The 15,117-nt window shown below is 35.8% G+C and overlaps 1 protein-coding gene across 4 annotated transcripts in view; it reads right to left on the reverse strand.

The window, feature by feature from the left end:
- The window catches only part of POLN (DNA polymerase nu), a 110,638-nt gene that overhangs the window by 47,517 nt on the left and 48,004 nt on the right, over positions 1-15,117 (reverse strand). For all 4 annotated transcript variants that reach the window (XM_066995606.1, XM_066995602.1, XM_066995601.1 and 1 more), the window contains 3 exons: positions 11,082-11,139; positions 9,424-9,501; positions 8,864-8,978 (listed from right to left, as the gene is read on the reverse strand). In XM_066995606.1, the coding sequence (XP_066851707.1) occupies positions 8,864-8,978; positions 9,424-9,501; positions 11,082-11,139 (251 nt within the window). The remainder of the gene's footprint in view (positions 1-8,863; positions 8,979-9,423; positions 9,502-11,081; positions 11,140-15,117) is intronic.

Here is a 15,117-nt window from a genome sequence, read left to right on the forward strand (position 1 = left end):
GTTCCTCTGATTCTGGCACAGATTATATAACGTAAATGAAAGGCTCTTCCATATCTTCGAGTGTCAGCCGACCTAACCTACACTACAAAAATGGAAAGGAATGTTTCTCAGAATGATTAGAAGTGAATAATTTTATAAATCCCTTGGTATTCTATAATAGATACACATATTCTTATTTCAGGTATTAGCTACCAGTGCTACAAAGAAATAATGAGACAATGTCCTCTTATTCTGCAGCCATTTTTGAGCTCTCTGCAAGCAACATAAGCAGAATGATAATTATGTCTAGTACTTACTAGAAGATAATGTCAATACCTAGAAGAAGGACATCTATTCATGCTGTTCTCCACCACCACCAAATAAAGCAAGAACACGAGGAAGCAGATGGATAAATGAGAGAGAAGTGAATATTTTGGGGTTTGTATTTAACAAAACGCAGGTGTCAAACTGAAGCAGAAGCAGCTAGACCACTATCAAACTCCCCAGCCTTTTTCCAAGCACTGCCTTGAGCATAAGCATCGTACGCAATTGACTGCCGCAAATCCTCCTTTTTTTTTTCCTTTGGTACAAAGTACATATCACCCTGAAAGAGTATCCACCAATTACCTTGTTACTTTAATTCACCATCAGTAGTTAACGTGTACAGGATAAATTATAGTTTAGAGGTAGAAATTAATAGTTTAAAAAGAATGTCTGTTTCAACACTGGAATGGTGGCAGTTATCAGATTATTCGGGTAATTATCTTTTAATACACAGTACATCTGTGTATTGAACAGTATTAGAGATATTCCTCGACTACATGGTACTATAGAAATATTTTTAATATGGATTATTAAAATTCTCTACTCTTATTTTTATCTGCAGAATATAAGGAAAATTCATTCCATATAAGTAAATTTTTATATGTTCTCCAATTCAGATTGGAAAGTATACAAAAAGAGTTACAGAATACAACATAAAATACTAACACACAACTGTCCAACAATCTTAACTATAATGGGATGATTTCTGAGAGAGATTAGCAGGCATTTCATTATGCTGGAGCTACACTGGCTCAGGTGACAACCTATGACACAGGATACATTAGAGAAGATGCCTAGGTCACTTCTCACTGTGTGGAAAAGTTTATGCACAGGGAAAATCATCCTACTACTTCCACAGAAATGAAAATATGCATTTTACAGTAGTAACAGATTTGTGCTCACAATTAGATCATACTGTAAACAATTTACTAAGGAGCTTTCTGAATTTCTCCCCTTTTCAGGTAGTAAATAAAACTTACAGAAAAGGACTATGTACCTTGAAAAGACATCTAATGATGTTTCTAGTTTAAATTTGCATTGATTTCAGAAAGATATTGTGGTCAACAGAATGTTCCTTGTTTCATATACTTATATTCTTCCTAGAGCCTACAAATTAGCTGGGTATTCCCATAGCTAAATTTCTGAATGTGAAAGTGCTAGAGCTTCATTTCAATACATTGGTGACTAATCTACTTATAAGGTCTTTTTCTCTGAAGCTCTTTGTTTAAGAGGATATATAGTCTAGATGTTTTCACATCTTAGTTCATAGTTACCACATAGACAGGGCAAAATATTTTCGTAAATCTTGTAGGACATTTACAAGAAACACATTTAAGTAGAAACTAAGAAGATGAGAGGCTGCAAAGATATCTGTAATATCTGGTTGGTGCCTGCCAATGGGTGCCTTAGGAATCATTCACTAGATAAAAGCATGACCCTATAATGATTTTCTACAGACTAGAACATAAAGCAAATATCTGAAGCTCTACCCACTTAGTTTTAGGGACTTGCCTTGGGATGATGCTCACCTCAGAGCAGTAATCCTACACTCATTTTTTTAACGAACGGTACACGGTCTGAGTGGAAGTCCATCTCTAACAAATCTGTACTGGCAATTGCATAAGAAACTGTGATACCTAGACCAAATCTGAGAAATGGGTGTGGATGCCTACACCCAAATCTATGAACAAACACATCTGACACCACTAAGTGGCCCCTGAAGCCTGGATATCCCTGAATTCTCGGCACATCTCAGGGAACACTTCTCTCCTAACTGTTCAAAAGGCTTCTGAAATTCTACATTGTGCACATGTTCATCATAGACCCACTCTGAGCACACCTGACCTCTACTGTGATGCCCTGTAGGAGCCAATCTAGGAGATGTAATCCAATTACAGCATTATTTACACACAGTTTCTGTCTATAATATGCTTTTATTTTTATTTTAATTATTATTATTTCATACTATAGGTGGAGGGGAGTACCACCTTGAAATATTTTTCAGGGTACTAAGGGCCAGCAACTCAGTTCTCTCTTCACTTGGTGGGATTTACAGACAACTCTTCCTCCCAGTGAGATGCAGTTAAAGCATGGTCTAATTTCCAGGCCTCACAAATCCAGCTTAGATATTGAATCATAAGGCCATAAAAACATGGTTCTGAGGGTGAATGAAAAGCCACCTCAGCTATCCTTGGAAATATCTGATTGACTCATTCCTTCTAGTGATAGATATTCCACAGTCTTGAGAAGTAATCCACCTCCGTATTTATTTACCTTTTCTATTAAAAAGCTTTAATGTTAACCAAAACATCTCTTACCACAGTGTAAGCTCATTCATTATGCTTTGTTCACTCTCTAGCCTACTCTCTGCAACAACTTTTATATATTAGAAGATTATTATCATGTGTCTCCTAAATCCTATCTTCTCTCAGCTGAACAAATCCAATTATTTCAACTTTACAATCTTTACTGAACAGAATCTCAGCTGCAACAAGACAGTAGCACAGAGTGGAGAAGCTTTCATACCCAGTCTAATTTTGCTCTGTATCTTCCTGAAATGAGACAGATGCAGATTTGAATGCTTGAAGGTTAGAAAAGTTGAACTGAGGTCTCCAAGCACCTAGCTGTTGTATAAAAGCTGGACACAATCGCCACTTAAAAAGAGTGAATCCAGCTCACTTTTTTCAAAATAAAATTAAATAAAATCTATCTAGCAGGTGTCTTCAGGTATGGACACAAGTGACTGGCTATCCTTGTCATTCTGTTCCAGCTTTCTAAGAGGAGCTCAAGCACCTATTTCTGTAATTAGAATTTCTCATTAGCTTCTCCTAAATGTTTTTTTGGCCAGCATGTAGAATTTTTCACCTTTTGAGATGCATAATTTGGCACTGTATAAGGAACTTGGCAACTCAATGCTGGGTTTTCTATTCTATTTCAGGTTCAAGAACCTAAAACATAGGAAGTATATCAAACTTTCAGGTATCAGAAACGTCCATATTAAACATCGGAACATGGTGATGAGATCTTCAAGCTTAAAATGACTAAGCTAGTTCCAGAGCCATAAAAAATGTAGTTGTATTTGTAGGGCTAGGCTGCCGTCAGGACACTTGATGGAGTAGCACAATGCTGTGCTGGCTACAGTTGAACTCATCACTAGGAGGGATCTCCAGTTCTCTAAGAAAAACTCTGAAGAAGCAGGGGAAAGGACTTACCCACATATTGAAAGAATAGGAAAAAAGAGGCAAGAATTTGCTTGATTTGGGAACACTGAAGCAGTACTATCCCCATCTCAAAAAAGCACACAGGCAGGAAGGTAGGACTAAATAACATTTATCGCATGTTTAAGTGCTTAGCTAAATCAAGATACTCTTCCTGGATTTTGACCCGGTATGGCCTATACCAGTATATACTATGGCAGAGGAACATCAGCCTACTGAAGAGTGACAAATGAAGAATATGAAAGAGACTGGTAGACTGATAGAATCATTTAGTTTGGAAAAGACCTAAAGATCATCAGGTCCAATCATCCACCTAACACTACAAGTCTACTGTCAAACCATGTCCCTAAGTGCCACATCTACACATCTCTTAAAGATCTCCAGGGACGGTGACTCCACCGCCTCCCTGGGCAGTCCGTTCCAGTGCCTAATCACTTTTCTGTGAAGAAATTCTTCCTGACATCCAATCTAAACCTCTCCTGGCAAGGCTGATTCCTCATGTCCCATCACTTGTCACCTGAGAAAAGAGACCAACACCCTCCTCACTGCAACTGCCTTTCAGGTAGTTATAGAAAGCGATGAGGTCTCCACTCAGCCTCTTTTTCTCCGGACTAAACAGCCTCAGTTCTTTCAGCTGCTCCTCATATGTCTTGCTCTCTAGTCCCTTTACCAGCTTCATTTTAGTCACTGTACCTCTAACTAAAAAAAACAAAAATCACAGACTCCCTAAAATGGTGTAAACATATTTTTCAGCTTCCACATTTGAAAGGGACTTTAAGATATGTCCATCAACAACATTTTAAAGACAATTATTTATTTTTCATATACTGTGGAAAAGCTAGCTTAAAGAAGTAACAGCATTTTCATTCAGAAAGTCATTGTCAGTTGTACGTCTTATGGCAGTTAGGTCTCTTTGCAGGTCAGAGAGCTGCCAAGACAGTTCTCATCATCTTCAGCACTGTGATGATGACGTGGCTTTTCCAAAGGACTATAACTGTCACAGGACATCATGACAATATAACACAAGATAGCTGGAATAAGTTATATCATGTCTTTTAAAATTAGAGGCAAGTCTTCAAACTTTACTCTGTGTTCAGTAGTGAATAGATCATTAATGTAATGCGCTCTTAGTGTTCTTGTGTTAGAAGGTGTTGACCTGTCATTTAAGGCTTCCTCTCAGTAGACCACAACAGTACTCTCCATAAAATAATGTAGGCGATAGCATATGATAATCATTACAGAGAGGCTAGGATAAGAGTAGGAACAGTACTAAGCATATACAAGTGAATATTAAAATTTATTGAAATCATCTTGGTTTTAGCTGGAGATGCTAGGTTACCAGAAAACATATTGGATGTACAAGGCAGAGATGAGCTTGGGCTTTTCACTGACAAAAACAGCCAATAGAAGCAAATTTACTGGAAAGTGGCCAACAGACATAATTTTTATTTTATTCCATAGATTCCATGGAATTAAATTCCAAGAACATTTTTTTTTCATGTTGAAGAAGCAATTTGAAGACAAAACACATGAGACTAAGCATCAGATTGCCCAGAAACTCACAAAGTAAGTACCAACTTCTGAATTTTATCTGAATAGCGATTTCAGAATAGTTCTGTCGAACAGAACACACAATACTGCTTGCTGCGTATAGTTAAGTAGCTACAGTATTTACAGCAAACAGCCGAGCGTGCTGCAGGGAATTCCAAACTGGTGGAGGCTGCGTTACTGCTGAGACAGGCTCTCTCCATAAAGTAGCCATAGGAGTACAAGATTACAGCCTGGTCTTCTACAGAGGAGTGCCTCTCGGCTAGGCTCACTGGGCTGGGTATGGTGTTGCATGTGACACTGAAGTTCAGTTCCTGAGTTAGTGCTTTCTTTCAGCCTTTTGCCATGATGCATAGGCATTGTTTGGGTTGACATACATTTGTGCATCTCTACACTGCACTGTTGACAAGTGTAAAGTTGGCATACAAGTAATGTTTAATAGAAACATCAATCCAACAGGTTTCCAAGACAGATATCTCTATGTCCCAGAGACGGATTGAATCCTGGTAGAGCATACCCAACCAAATTAAGAAACAAAAGCTTTTATACGTAAGAGATCTTAATTCAATCACAAAGTCATACTGCTAACCTCTTGGCAGAAACTGTCAATCATGTGTATTCATCACCAAAAGCTAAAAAAAGACTGTAAAGGTTTTTTTAAAAGATTACATTTTAGATAGAAGACTTTAGCCTGAAGGATATGTAAGGAATGGAATTAAGATTTAGGTGAAGAAGTCATAATGCTTAAATTTATATATAAGGGAATAAACTGGTATAAATCTTGGTCTGACTCTGGGATGAGATTTTATATTGTCAATATAATTTCAAATGTCAATATTGTCAATATATTATGTTTTAATATTTATTAGTCTAAGGATTTTTAGATGCAGAAAGCCTGCTAAGAGGTATCTGACACACGTTCAGAAACTGGAATGCTATCAGACACTGACATTAACTTAAATTTTTTCTTCAGAGGAAGCTTCTGAAACTAATTCATTCTTTATTAATTTCTTTCAGAAAAAAAAAATGGTCTAGGCTTTCTAAGATGTGTTAGAAAAGATTTACAAACAGCAATCCCTTCAAACAGAATAAAACATTTAGTATACCACTTGGTATATCCCTTGCACAGATTTTAAAGCCCCGGGATTAAGACCTAATAAAAATCAGGAGACCAAGGGGACATAAAATAGTTTGTTTTGCTCTTCCTTCCCTTAACTTGTTCTAATAGCAATGGGAGTGGGGGATGGGGATGCGTGTGTGTTATTTCATGCAAACTACACAAGACTTTTTTCTAAAAGCACATAAATATTATTATTTAGCTATGTTTTCTAAAGCAACGTTTGTACAGCTACCATATTACACTATAATTAAATTCTGTATCTTTAGACCTTTTCTAAGTTCAAATAACTGGCTAGTTATTTTATCTAGTAGATATTTTTGTTTTCAAACTTTCCTAGCAATGACTATATTCAAAACAAGGATACACAGCTGTTTCCCTGAATTACTTTTGTCCTTGCAGTTATGATCATGTTAAATCTCCTGGTTTTTGACACGAGTTGAATAAATACACAAATCCATATCTATACAGGCAAATTAAGTATTAAATAAAGGGTCTATATATGTATTCAGTTACTCAGTTCACATTTGCAAATTACTGTTTCACAGGGAAAAAAAATAGAAAATTAATTTCAAAACTATACTCTCAGAGTTGGTGTTATCCATACAGTTAACATTCCTCTGAAATCCAAATTTGCTCTGCCATATCATAGTTCCCCTAGCAACCAGCCATATTCCACTAATTAAAAATGTGGATTAAAAAAGATCAATAAATAGCTGGAATGGGAAGATACCTGTGGAGCTTGTGATTTTGTGTCTTCTCTTTAGTGTTTAATAAACTAAGGATAAAACTCCAAAACCCAATATAAGTTCACTAGGAACTGATCCAATAGGAGGAATTAAATTTGTCAGAACAGTGGATGGATGACAAAATGGATGTCTACATGTGAAATGACCATCCCAGACCTACATTGTACTCAACAGTGAGAAACTAACACTTATAACATGCAAATGATCTTATTACATAAGGGTTATCAACAATATGCCAAATTAATCTCACCAGGTATACAACAGGCATCCAGGGTTAGATCAGAGGAAATCCAACCTTCATGCTTCTGTAATTAATGTCATATAATAGATTCAATAGTTACTTCCAAGCATTAGCTTTTCTGAAGCTTAAAGGAAGTCAGCAGGAATCATTATGTAATGATTTTGTAGACACACCATGACACTTCTGTCTGATAAAAATATTTGTCTGTAATATTTCATTAAATTTAAAGTTACTGTGTAGCAACTATAAGAGGTTGATGGCTGCCAAAAGCTGTGAGGTTGCTGAATAGAATAGTATTTCTGGAGCTTTGCCCAGAGTTGAGATAAAATTTGACTCATCTTCATGCATACATTTGCAATATACCTCCAAACTAAAAAAAGGATTTAACTCCATCACGAGGTTCTAGTGATATGTCAGAGCTAAGAATTGATCATAATGTCAATAGAAGCTTCTAAGTGACTCTAAAGAAAAAGGTGATCTTTCCACAGCTCCATTTGTTGGGAAGTTTGTGACCTTGAGTTGTGTTTCCCAGACTGTACGTGTATGTCTTAAGCACGGATTCAGTTGTTGGTAGCATGACAATTATAAAATAGTTTATTTTTACTACTTCATAGTATATTAGCAAATACCACACTGAGTAGAAATTTAGAAACTGTAGAATTTGGATTGAGCTAGATCAGGACTGATGAATTCATCTTATCTATTTTTGCTTTCATTTTTTTTCAGCTAGCAATCTTCCAACAAAAACAGGGATAAAAAAATAAAGAGAGAAGCAAAGAGAAAATATGGAAATCGCGTGACATTTACATGACATGATTCTGTTCAACCTGCTTACATGTTATATTATTTTACTGGATCTTTACCAGTGTTGCACATTCAAATTGTAAGATCTATCTCCCTGTCTCTATAAGATCTATCCTATCCGCTTATTGAGTGCCCATGCACTTTTGAATACAAAGTGAATACCAGCCTACACTTTTAGGCATCATCATAATAAAAACAGTAATAAGAAACACTCTCATACAGCTAAGTTACTAATATTCTATCTTTTTGGATTGTTAATCTTTTGGTCTGCATGCTGAAGAGATCAGTAAACAATAATCTGGAAATGGATGTAAGAAACATTTTTTTTAAATTACTATGTACCACTTTTTCAAAGTATCACACATCATCCATCAGAAGATGGAAGCACTAAATCATATGAGCTGAAAGGAAGCCCATGAGATCTAGACATATTTCTTGTACATATATAATTTGATGCCAATACTGCTATTGAATAATCCACCAGATTTCAAGAATGTTTTTACTTTTACTAAGAAAAACTGTTCTGCAATGTTTCAGACACATACCCTACTTAAATGCTGCTCTGGAATTCTAAAAAAAGTATTGGTGAACAATTATATAGTGAGAAACTTGTCAGCATGCGCTATGCAGAATATGTTATTGCACTGGTTTTAGTCTCAAGGATTATACTTGTCAGCTGGATTATAACATTTTGGCATACATCATTAACAACAGTTGAGGAGAAAAGGCTCAGAAAGACAGAAGGGAATTATTACTCCTAGTGTTAAAACACTATTAGATTAACAATAGATACTGTAACAAAATATTGTTTTTTATTATCACTACACAGTAATACAATAGGTTTTGGGCAATAAATATGCCAAATTGCAACATTTACTCTTACCACTGAGAAGCCAGCGTGGTAAAGATATCAGTGGTTTCAGGTTCTTGGAACAGTTTCAGAAGCTCTGGTTCAGATGATAAGTCAGCAAGGATCCTTAATTCAATATGGGAAAAATCTAGAAAACAGAGTGTTAAAATAAATCTATTGCTCTAAAATAAAAACATGTCTGCATTTTAACCAAACTATCACAAATCAAAATGCAAGCCTGGACTGTTCAGTCATTTCATCTTGCTCAAAACAAAAACAACAACAAAAACAACACAGCTGTAGAAAGCACATCCTTAAAGAGTTACAGTCCAGCTACAGATCACACAGTGCCCGATTTCTTCATTATCTTCGGGTGTCAGTTAATCTTATTAGCTCTTTGTTTCTACTGACAAGGCTTAACAAATCATCCACATCTAAATCACACTAAGGAGTATACATCATATAACAATATTAATTGATACTGAGGGATTTGACAGCCTTCTAAAATATAATGTCATGCAAAGAAGAGGGGAAGAAGACATCATAGAATTGAGAATATTAATATGTATGAGAATAATAACACATTGTCTTACCTGCTGCTAAAAACGTATATCCTTTCTTTGAAACAAATAATGCTCTTGGGGAAATGGTTACTATTTCCTCTTCTTTTCCTAGAGAGGAGGTAGACATTTATGTACCAAATCACCATCCAAAAATAGTGTTGCAAACCATAGCAGGTTGTTAATGCCACTCCCAACACCCAACTGAAAATACACAAATAACAACATAGCATCCTGGCAGAGCATCAACTTCCAGCATCACAATTATTTTACTCATTAGTCATCTAGAGCATCTACATCTCTGACATCCTTGCATTACCACTCATTTCTCCTACTTCTTTTTCAAAACCAAACCATTCCCACAACACTAGCTGACAAGTAACTACAATAAATAGCATTATTCACTGATCACTTAATAAAAGATGCATGCAAATAAGAAAGAGTCTACAGAGATGAGCTAAAAATGTTTTATTATCTTTGAACTTGCTGCAGCAATGTGCCAATAACCAACTTCTGAGTTATAGGAGGTTGGGAAGTATGATATTAAGAACATACAGCCAATATAGGCATCCAATATAGGCATCCAAATTCTAATGAAAGAAACCCTCTACAATATCTCAAAGCAATACTGTACCTTGGCAAGGTATTAGAAACTTGGTATACTCTAGGAAAACTCCTTGTCTTGGTGTAGAAAGGAATGTTGTATTTTGAACAACATTAAAAATTCATCTGATCAGTGATTACTGACAGCTGACAGCATAGGAGTGAGGGGGGAAAGTGTCTCAATATAGGAATGAAGAGCTTGAAAACACATCTTTGAGAAGTGCATATAAGAACATTAACATATTTGATTGAATAATTTCCAGAAAAGCCTACATGCCACTGCTAAGCACTGTGCCACAGATTTACACAGATTTTTTTTTTAATAGTAACTTCAAAAAAATATTTACAAAAATAATTGAGGAAGATAAAATAAAACTGCTGTCGACGTTTTATACCATCTTAAACAGACTCCTGTCTTCTGATATGTATTATATCAAATGCAGAGACTGGGGAGCTGTTAAAAAGCAAGCCTGCCCTTAACTATTCAACAAATGAGCAACATTACCCAGCTATGATGGTAGGTGTTCAAGAAAGAATTTATACAAGCAAATCTCTCTTATATTAGAGTCTACTGTGAGTAGAAATTTTATTGCTTAGGTTATGCTTTTCTAGCCTTTGAATCTCTCTCATTCACCTGCCTTAAATCCACTTTTGTTACCAAAACAAACACATCTGACAAACTGTTGGTGCTTGTCTTTGAGCGGGATTAAGATGACCCAGCATTAACACCTCCTCAGGAAAAGTCTTATAGGCTGAGGTCACACTCCTAGGTCACACTCCTAGGATGCTAAATGTATTTAAGATGCATAATTTCATCTGGAAAAAGGAACAGTGAGATTGTCCAATGAAATAAAGTTCTATAAAATAGAACTTTAAAATAGAAATAAAGTTCTAAAGTTCTAAAGAGCAAACTTTTTGCAGGAACAACCAGCAAAAAGTGATTGGTTTAAATGTTAAGGTTCAACTATGAATCAATAATCTGTTCTATTCTTTTATATTGGAGTTTTTGGTCTGCTTTAAAATAAAAAATATCTTATTAAGAAATAGAGATAAAATTACCTTTTAACATTAATAAAAACATAGTTTACCTTTTATATACTGTTTCTTTATAATTCTCACTGGATGTTTAGAGATACCTTGAATGTTCTACAAATAAGAATTAAAAATGCTTTGTAAGTTAATGTTTATGGCAATGTTTACAAACAATTTATAAAAGTATAAAAACATTAGTGAGACTAATGCCAATTTTTTCTCATATATTAAATAAGATTAACCTGCCTTTCAAAGAAGTGTTCCCCTTTCTATAACAAGTAATTCTGCATATTTGCCATTCCTTGACAACTGGGAGTTTATGAGAATGATTTCTCACTGGCAGCTTTTACAAATTCTAATTTCTGGATGTACAATAATCAGTAACCCAATTAAAAACATTTTCTCTTTAATTTTAACCTGTATTTTTAGATATGGCACATTACTTTCAAGAAAAGAATACATTTGAACTCTACCTAAAGCTAAGGGAACAGACTTCAGACTCAAGTCTTTTTTCTAACATCTATTCCTGCTGTTTTGAAATGCACAACAAAATAAAGAAAGAGCTGTTTATTAAGTACAGCATATCAGCCAAGGTCAAAAGTGACCGCTAAATTTATCAACAAACATAAGGCAGGACAAAGGTTTACTAGATTTTTCTTTGAAGATCTGGGTTCATACATAGCTTACATCTCATACAGTAAAGCATGAAAGATGTCACATGACAGCTTCCTTCTTTTATCTTATGACATTATGCCTCCTCGTCTAGAAAGGTAACACACAACAGGAGATAATGTGTATCAAGCTCAATTTTCATAATTTCATGCAATTAATTTGCAAGTAGTTCAGGAGTTAGATGAACATACTAATATTATGTAATCTTATGAATTCAGTAGAAGGAAATACTGCTATATAATTTCCAAATCAGAATGATCATTTTCTATATAATTTTGAACTCAAAATCATTATTTTAAACCTAAGAAGGGTGTAATCAAGCTGCAAAAGTTACTGAAATTTAGAGTGGAAGTAAAAGAACAAAAATGGAACAAGACCATTTCTAGTCTTAGTATCACCCTTAAAGATCCACAATTGAACATATTAAAGTTGAAGCTCTGCCATAGCACCATACACACAGGAACTGCTGTATAATATACATAATATTTCACAGCGCAGGTCAACTAGGAACACAGCTCTAAGTCCCTCAATACCTTCATATTCTGGTACCTTGTGGTGCAGAAGAAACATTACCTTTAATATTTTACTCTTCAGTTTCTAGGAACATTTAAAAATACAGTTGTGGGAATGCTTATTATAATGCTATTGACCACATTTTGAAATAAATGGTTACTTAATCTGTGCACAATACTAATATTTCTAATGATAACTATTGATTTCTATTGATAAATTGAGGTAGATCAGTGCTTGTTCATATGAATAACATACAATTTAATTAGTCATAAAAGCTAGTGGATTCTCAGGAATATAGAAAAGTAGATCCTTCATTATGTACCCAGACACGAATGTGGGACCCCAATTTCATACATTTAAAAAAAAAAAAAAAAGTCATACAAATTTAATTTTGACTTCTATCATTTGAATGCCAGAGAGCATTATATGGAAGTTTTCATCATGGTCTACTAGTCTCTACTAGTACTGACATTTCATTTACCTAAGATAACTTCCAACATAGGAGTATAGGTTAAAGAGCTCTTTAGAGTTACTCTCAGTGATTACTGTTCCTTAACTTGTTAGATTCAAAATCATGAACAAAGTGAAATAAAGAAAGATGTATTTCAAAATCTATCTTATACTGCTAAAATAAATCACTATATTGCCATCTTGTTTTCACTGAAAGCATATGCAGGAAGTCTGCTTTTAGAGCATTTTCAGAAGTGTTACTAATAATTCTGAAAAACACTAGCAAGTAATTGCAAGTGCAAAATGTACTTTCACTTGTAAATTAGCTAACAACTCATAATTTGAATAAATCTTCAGAAAAGAAATAGTTCAAGAAACATGAAAGTAATGCTCACCTTTAAGCTACTGGAATAGCTTAATAGATTTCTCTTACCTAATTTCAGACATCTTTAGGTTATTCTTTGGTCTAAACTAGCTGTCTAGTTCCCTCTAGTACCCCCCTATAGTCAGTAGTCAAAGACAGGAACCCCCAGGGGGTGATTCAATCTACCTGTATAAGACACATTTACAGCAACTTGACCTAAAACTTGCCTGAAGGTGATTTCTGAGATTTAGATTATCAAATTTGATGAGATAAATTTACTTTAGATATTTTAAAAGATGGGGAAATAAGGAGACAATCATAGAAGAGTCTTCCAAATGAAAAGCTTTCCTCCGCTTGAGTTGAAAATTATGTGACAGTATTATTATATCAAAAGCGGAAGACTGATGTGGTTTTGGTAAATGACTATTACCACCTTGGGCTACAAAACAAAGCCTGGCTTTATGTATTTATTTCAAGCATATTCCTGCAAAACCATAGCAGATCCAATCTGAGATGCAACTACTATCCCTTAGTGTTAGAAAAAAGGAATACATGCCCTGTTAGAAGTTACACAGAAACAAATTTGTTCTCTCTGAACTATTATGCTCCAATAGACAAGGAACATACCTGAAATAAAGTTGTGGAAAAGCTGGTTGTGAAAGTTAACTATTAATACTTCTCTTCATTATTTCTGGGTGAGTAAGTAAATAAACAAATAATCAGGCTATTCTAGTGGATGATTAACAGGAAAACCCCAACGTTAGTTTAAAAAACATCTGCAGTTGCCATTTCTGCTAAAGAAATGCTCATCATGAATATAAAACATATATGTATATATCAAAACAGAGATAATTAAACTAGGAGTTTGATTTTACTCCCTTAGTTTTGTTGAATAAAAAAAAAAGATCTAAAAATAATGTTCAGATGTTCCAATGGATAAAAGGACAGATGAGGCTAAGATTCCAGTTCCAATTATCTTTGAAAGGCTGTGGTGATTGGTGATCAGGAAAGGTTCCTGAGTACTAGAAGAAAGCAAGTGTCATTCCTATCTTCCAGGAGGCCAAGAAAGAAGATGCAGAAAACTACAGGCTAGTCATCTTCTCTTCGATTCCTGGGAAGGTGATGAAGCAACTGTTCCTGGAAAACATTTGCAAACGTAATAAAGTCAAGATGATGATCTGGAGTAGTCAGCATGGGGGAAATTGTGCTTAAGCAATGATAGCCTCTGTGATGAAATGATGAGCCCGGTGGATGAAGGGAGAGCAGCAGATGTTGTTTACCTTGATGCTAGCAAGGCTTTCAAAACAGTCTCTCATAACAGCCTCATAGACAAGCTGATGAAGTACAAGCTAGGTAAGTGGACAGTGAGGTGGACTGAACACTGGCTAAACTGTCAGACACAAAGGGTTGAGATCGGCAACACAAAGTCCAGCTGGAGGCCAGGCACTAGCAGAGTACCCCAGTGGCCTATACTGCTCAACACCTCCATGAGTGACCCGAATAATGGGATAGAGTGCAAGCCCAGCAACATGGCAGACTGTACAAAACTGGGAGGGGAAGCTGATACAGCAGAAGGCTGCGCTGCCATCCAGAGTAACCTCAACATCTTAGAGAAATGGACCATCAGGAGTATCATGGAATTCAACAAAATGCAGATTCTGGCATGTGGGGAGGAATAACACCATGTCCAGTGCGTGTTGGGATCTGACAGTCTGGAAATCTGCTTTGCAGAAAATGACCCGAGGATCCTGGAGAAAAACAAGTTGAACGTGAGTCAGCAACAAGCCTTTGCTCCAGGGAAGGCCATCAGCATCCTGGACTGCATCAGGAAGAATACTGCTAACAGGTCAAGAGAGGTGATCCTTCCTCACTCTGCACTCATGAGATATATCTGGATTGCTGGGCCCAGTTCTGGGCTGCCCAGTACGAGAGAGACATGGACATACTGGAGAAAGTCCAACCAAGTGCCACTAATATGATTCAGGGCTTGGAGTATCTGTCATATGAGCAGAGGCTTACAGGGGTATTCAGACTTTAGAAGCGAAGGCTCAGGGGAGATCATATCCATACAAATACATGCCTGATGGGAGGGT

Source organism: Anser cygnoides, chromosome 4 (genome assembly GCF_040182565.1).
Source record: "Anser cygnoides isolate HZ-2024a breed goose chromosome 4, Taihu_goose_T2T_genome, whole genome shotgun sequence".
Classification (NCBI taxonomy): domain Eukaryota; kingdom Metazoa; phylum Chordata; class Aves; order Anseriformes; family Anatidae; genus Anser; species Anser cygnoides.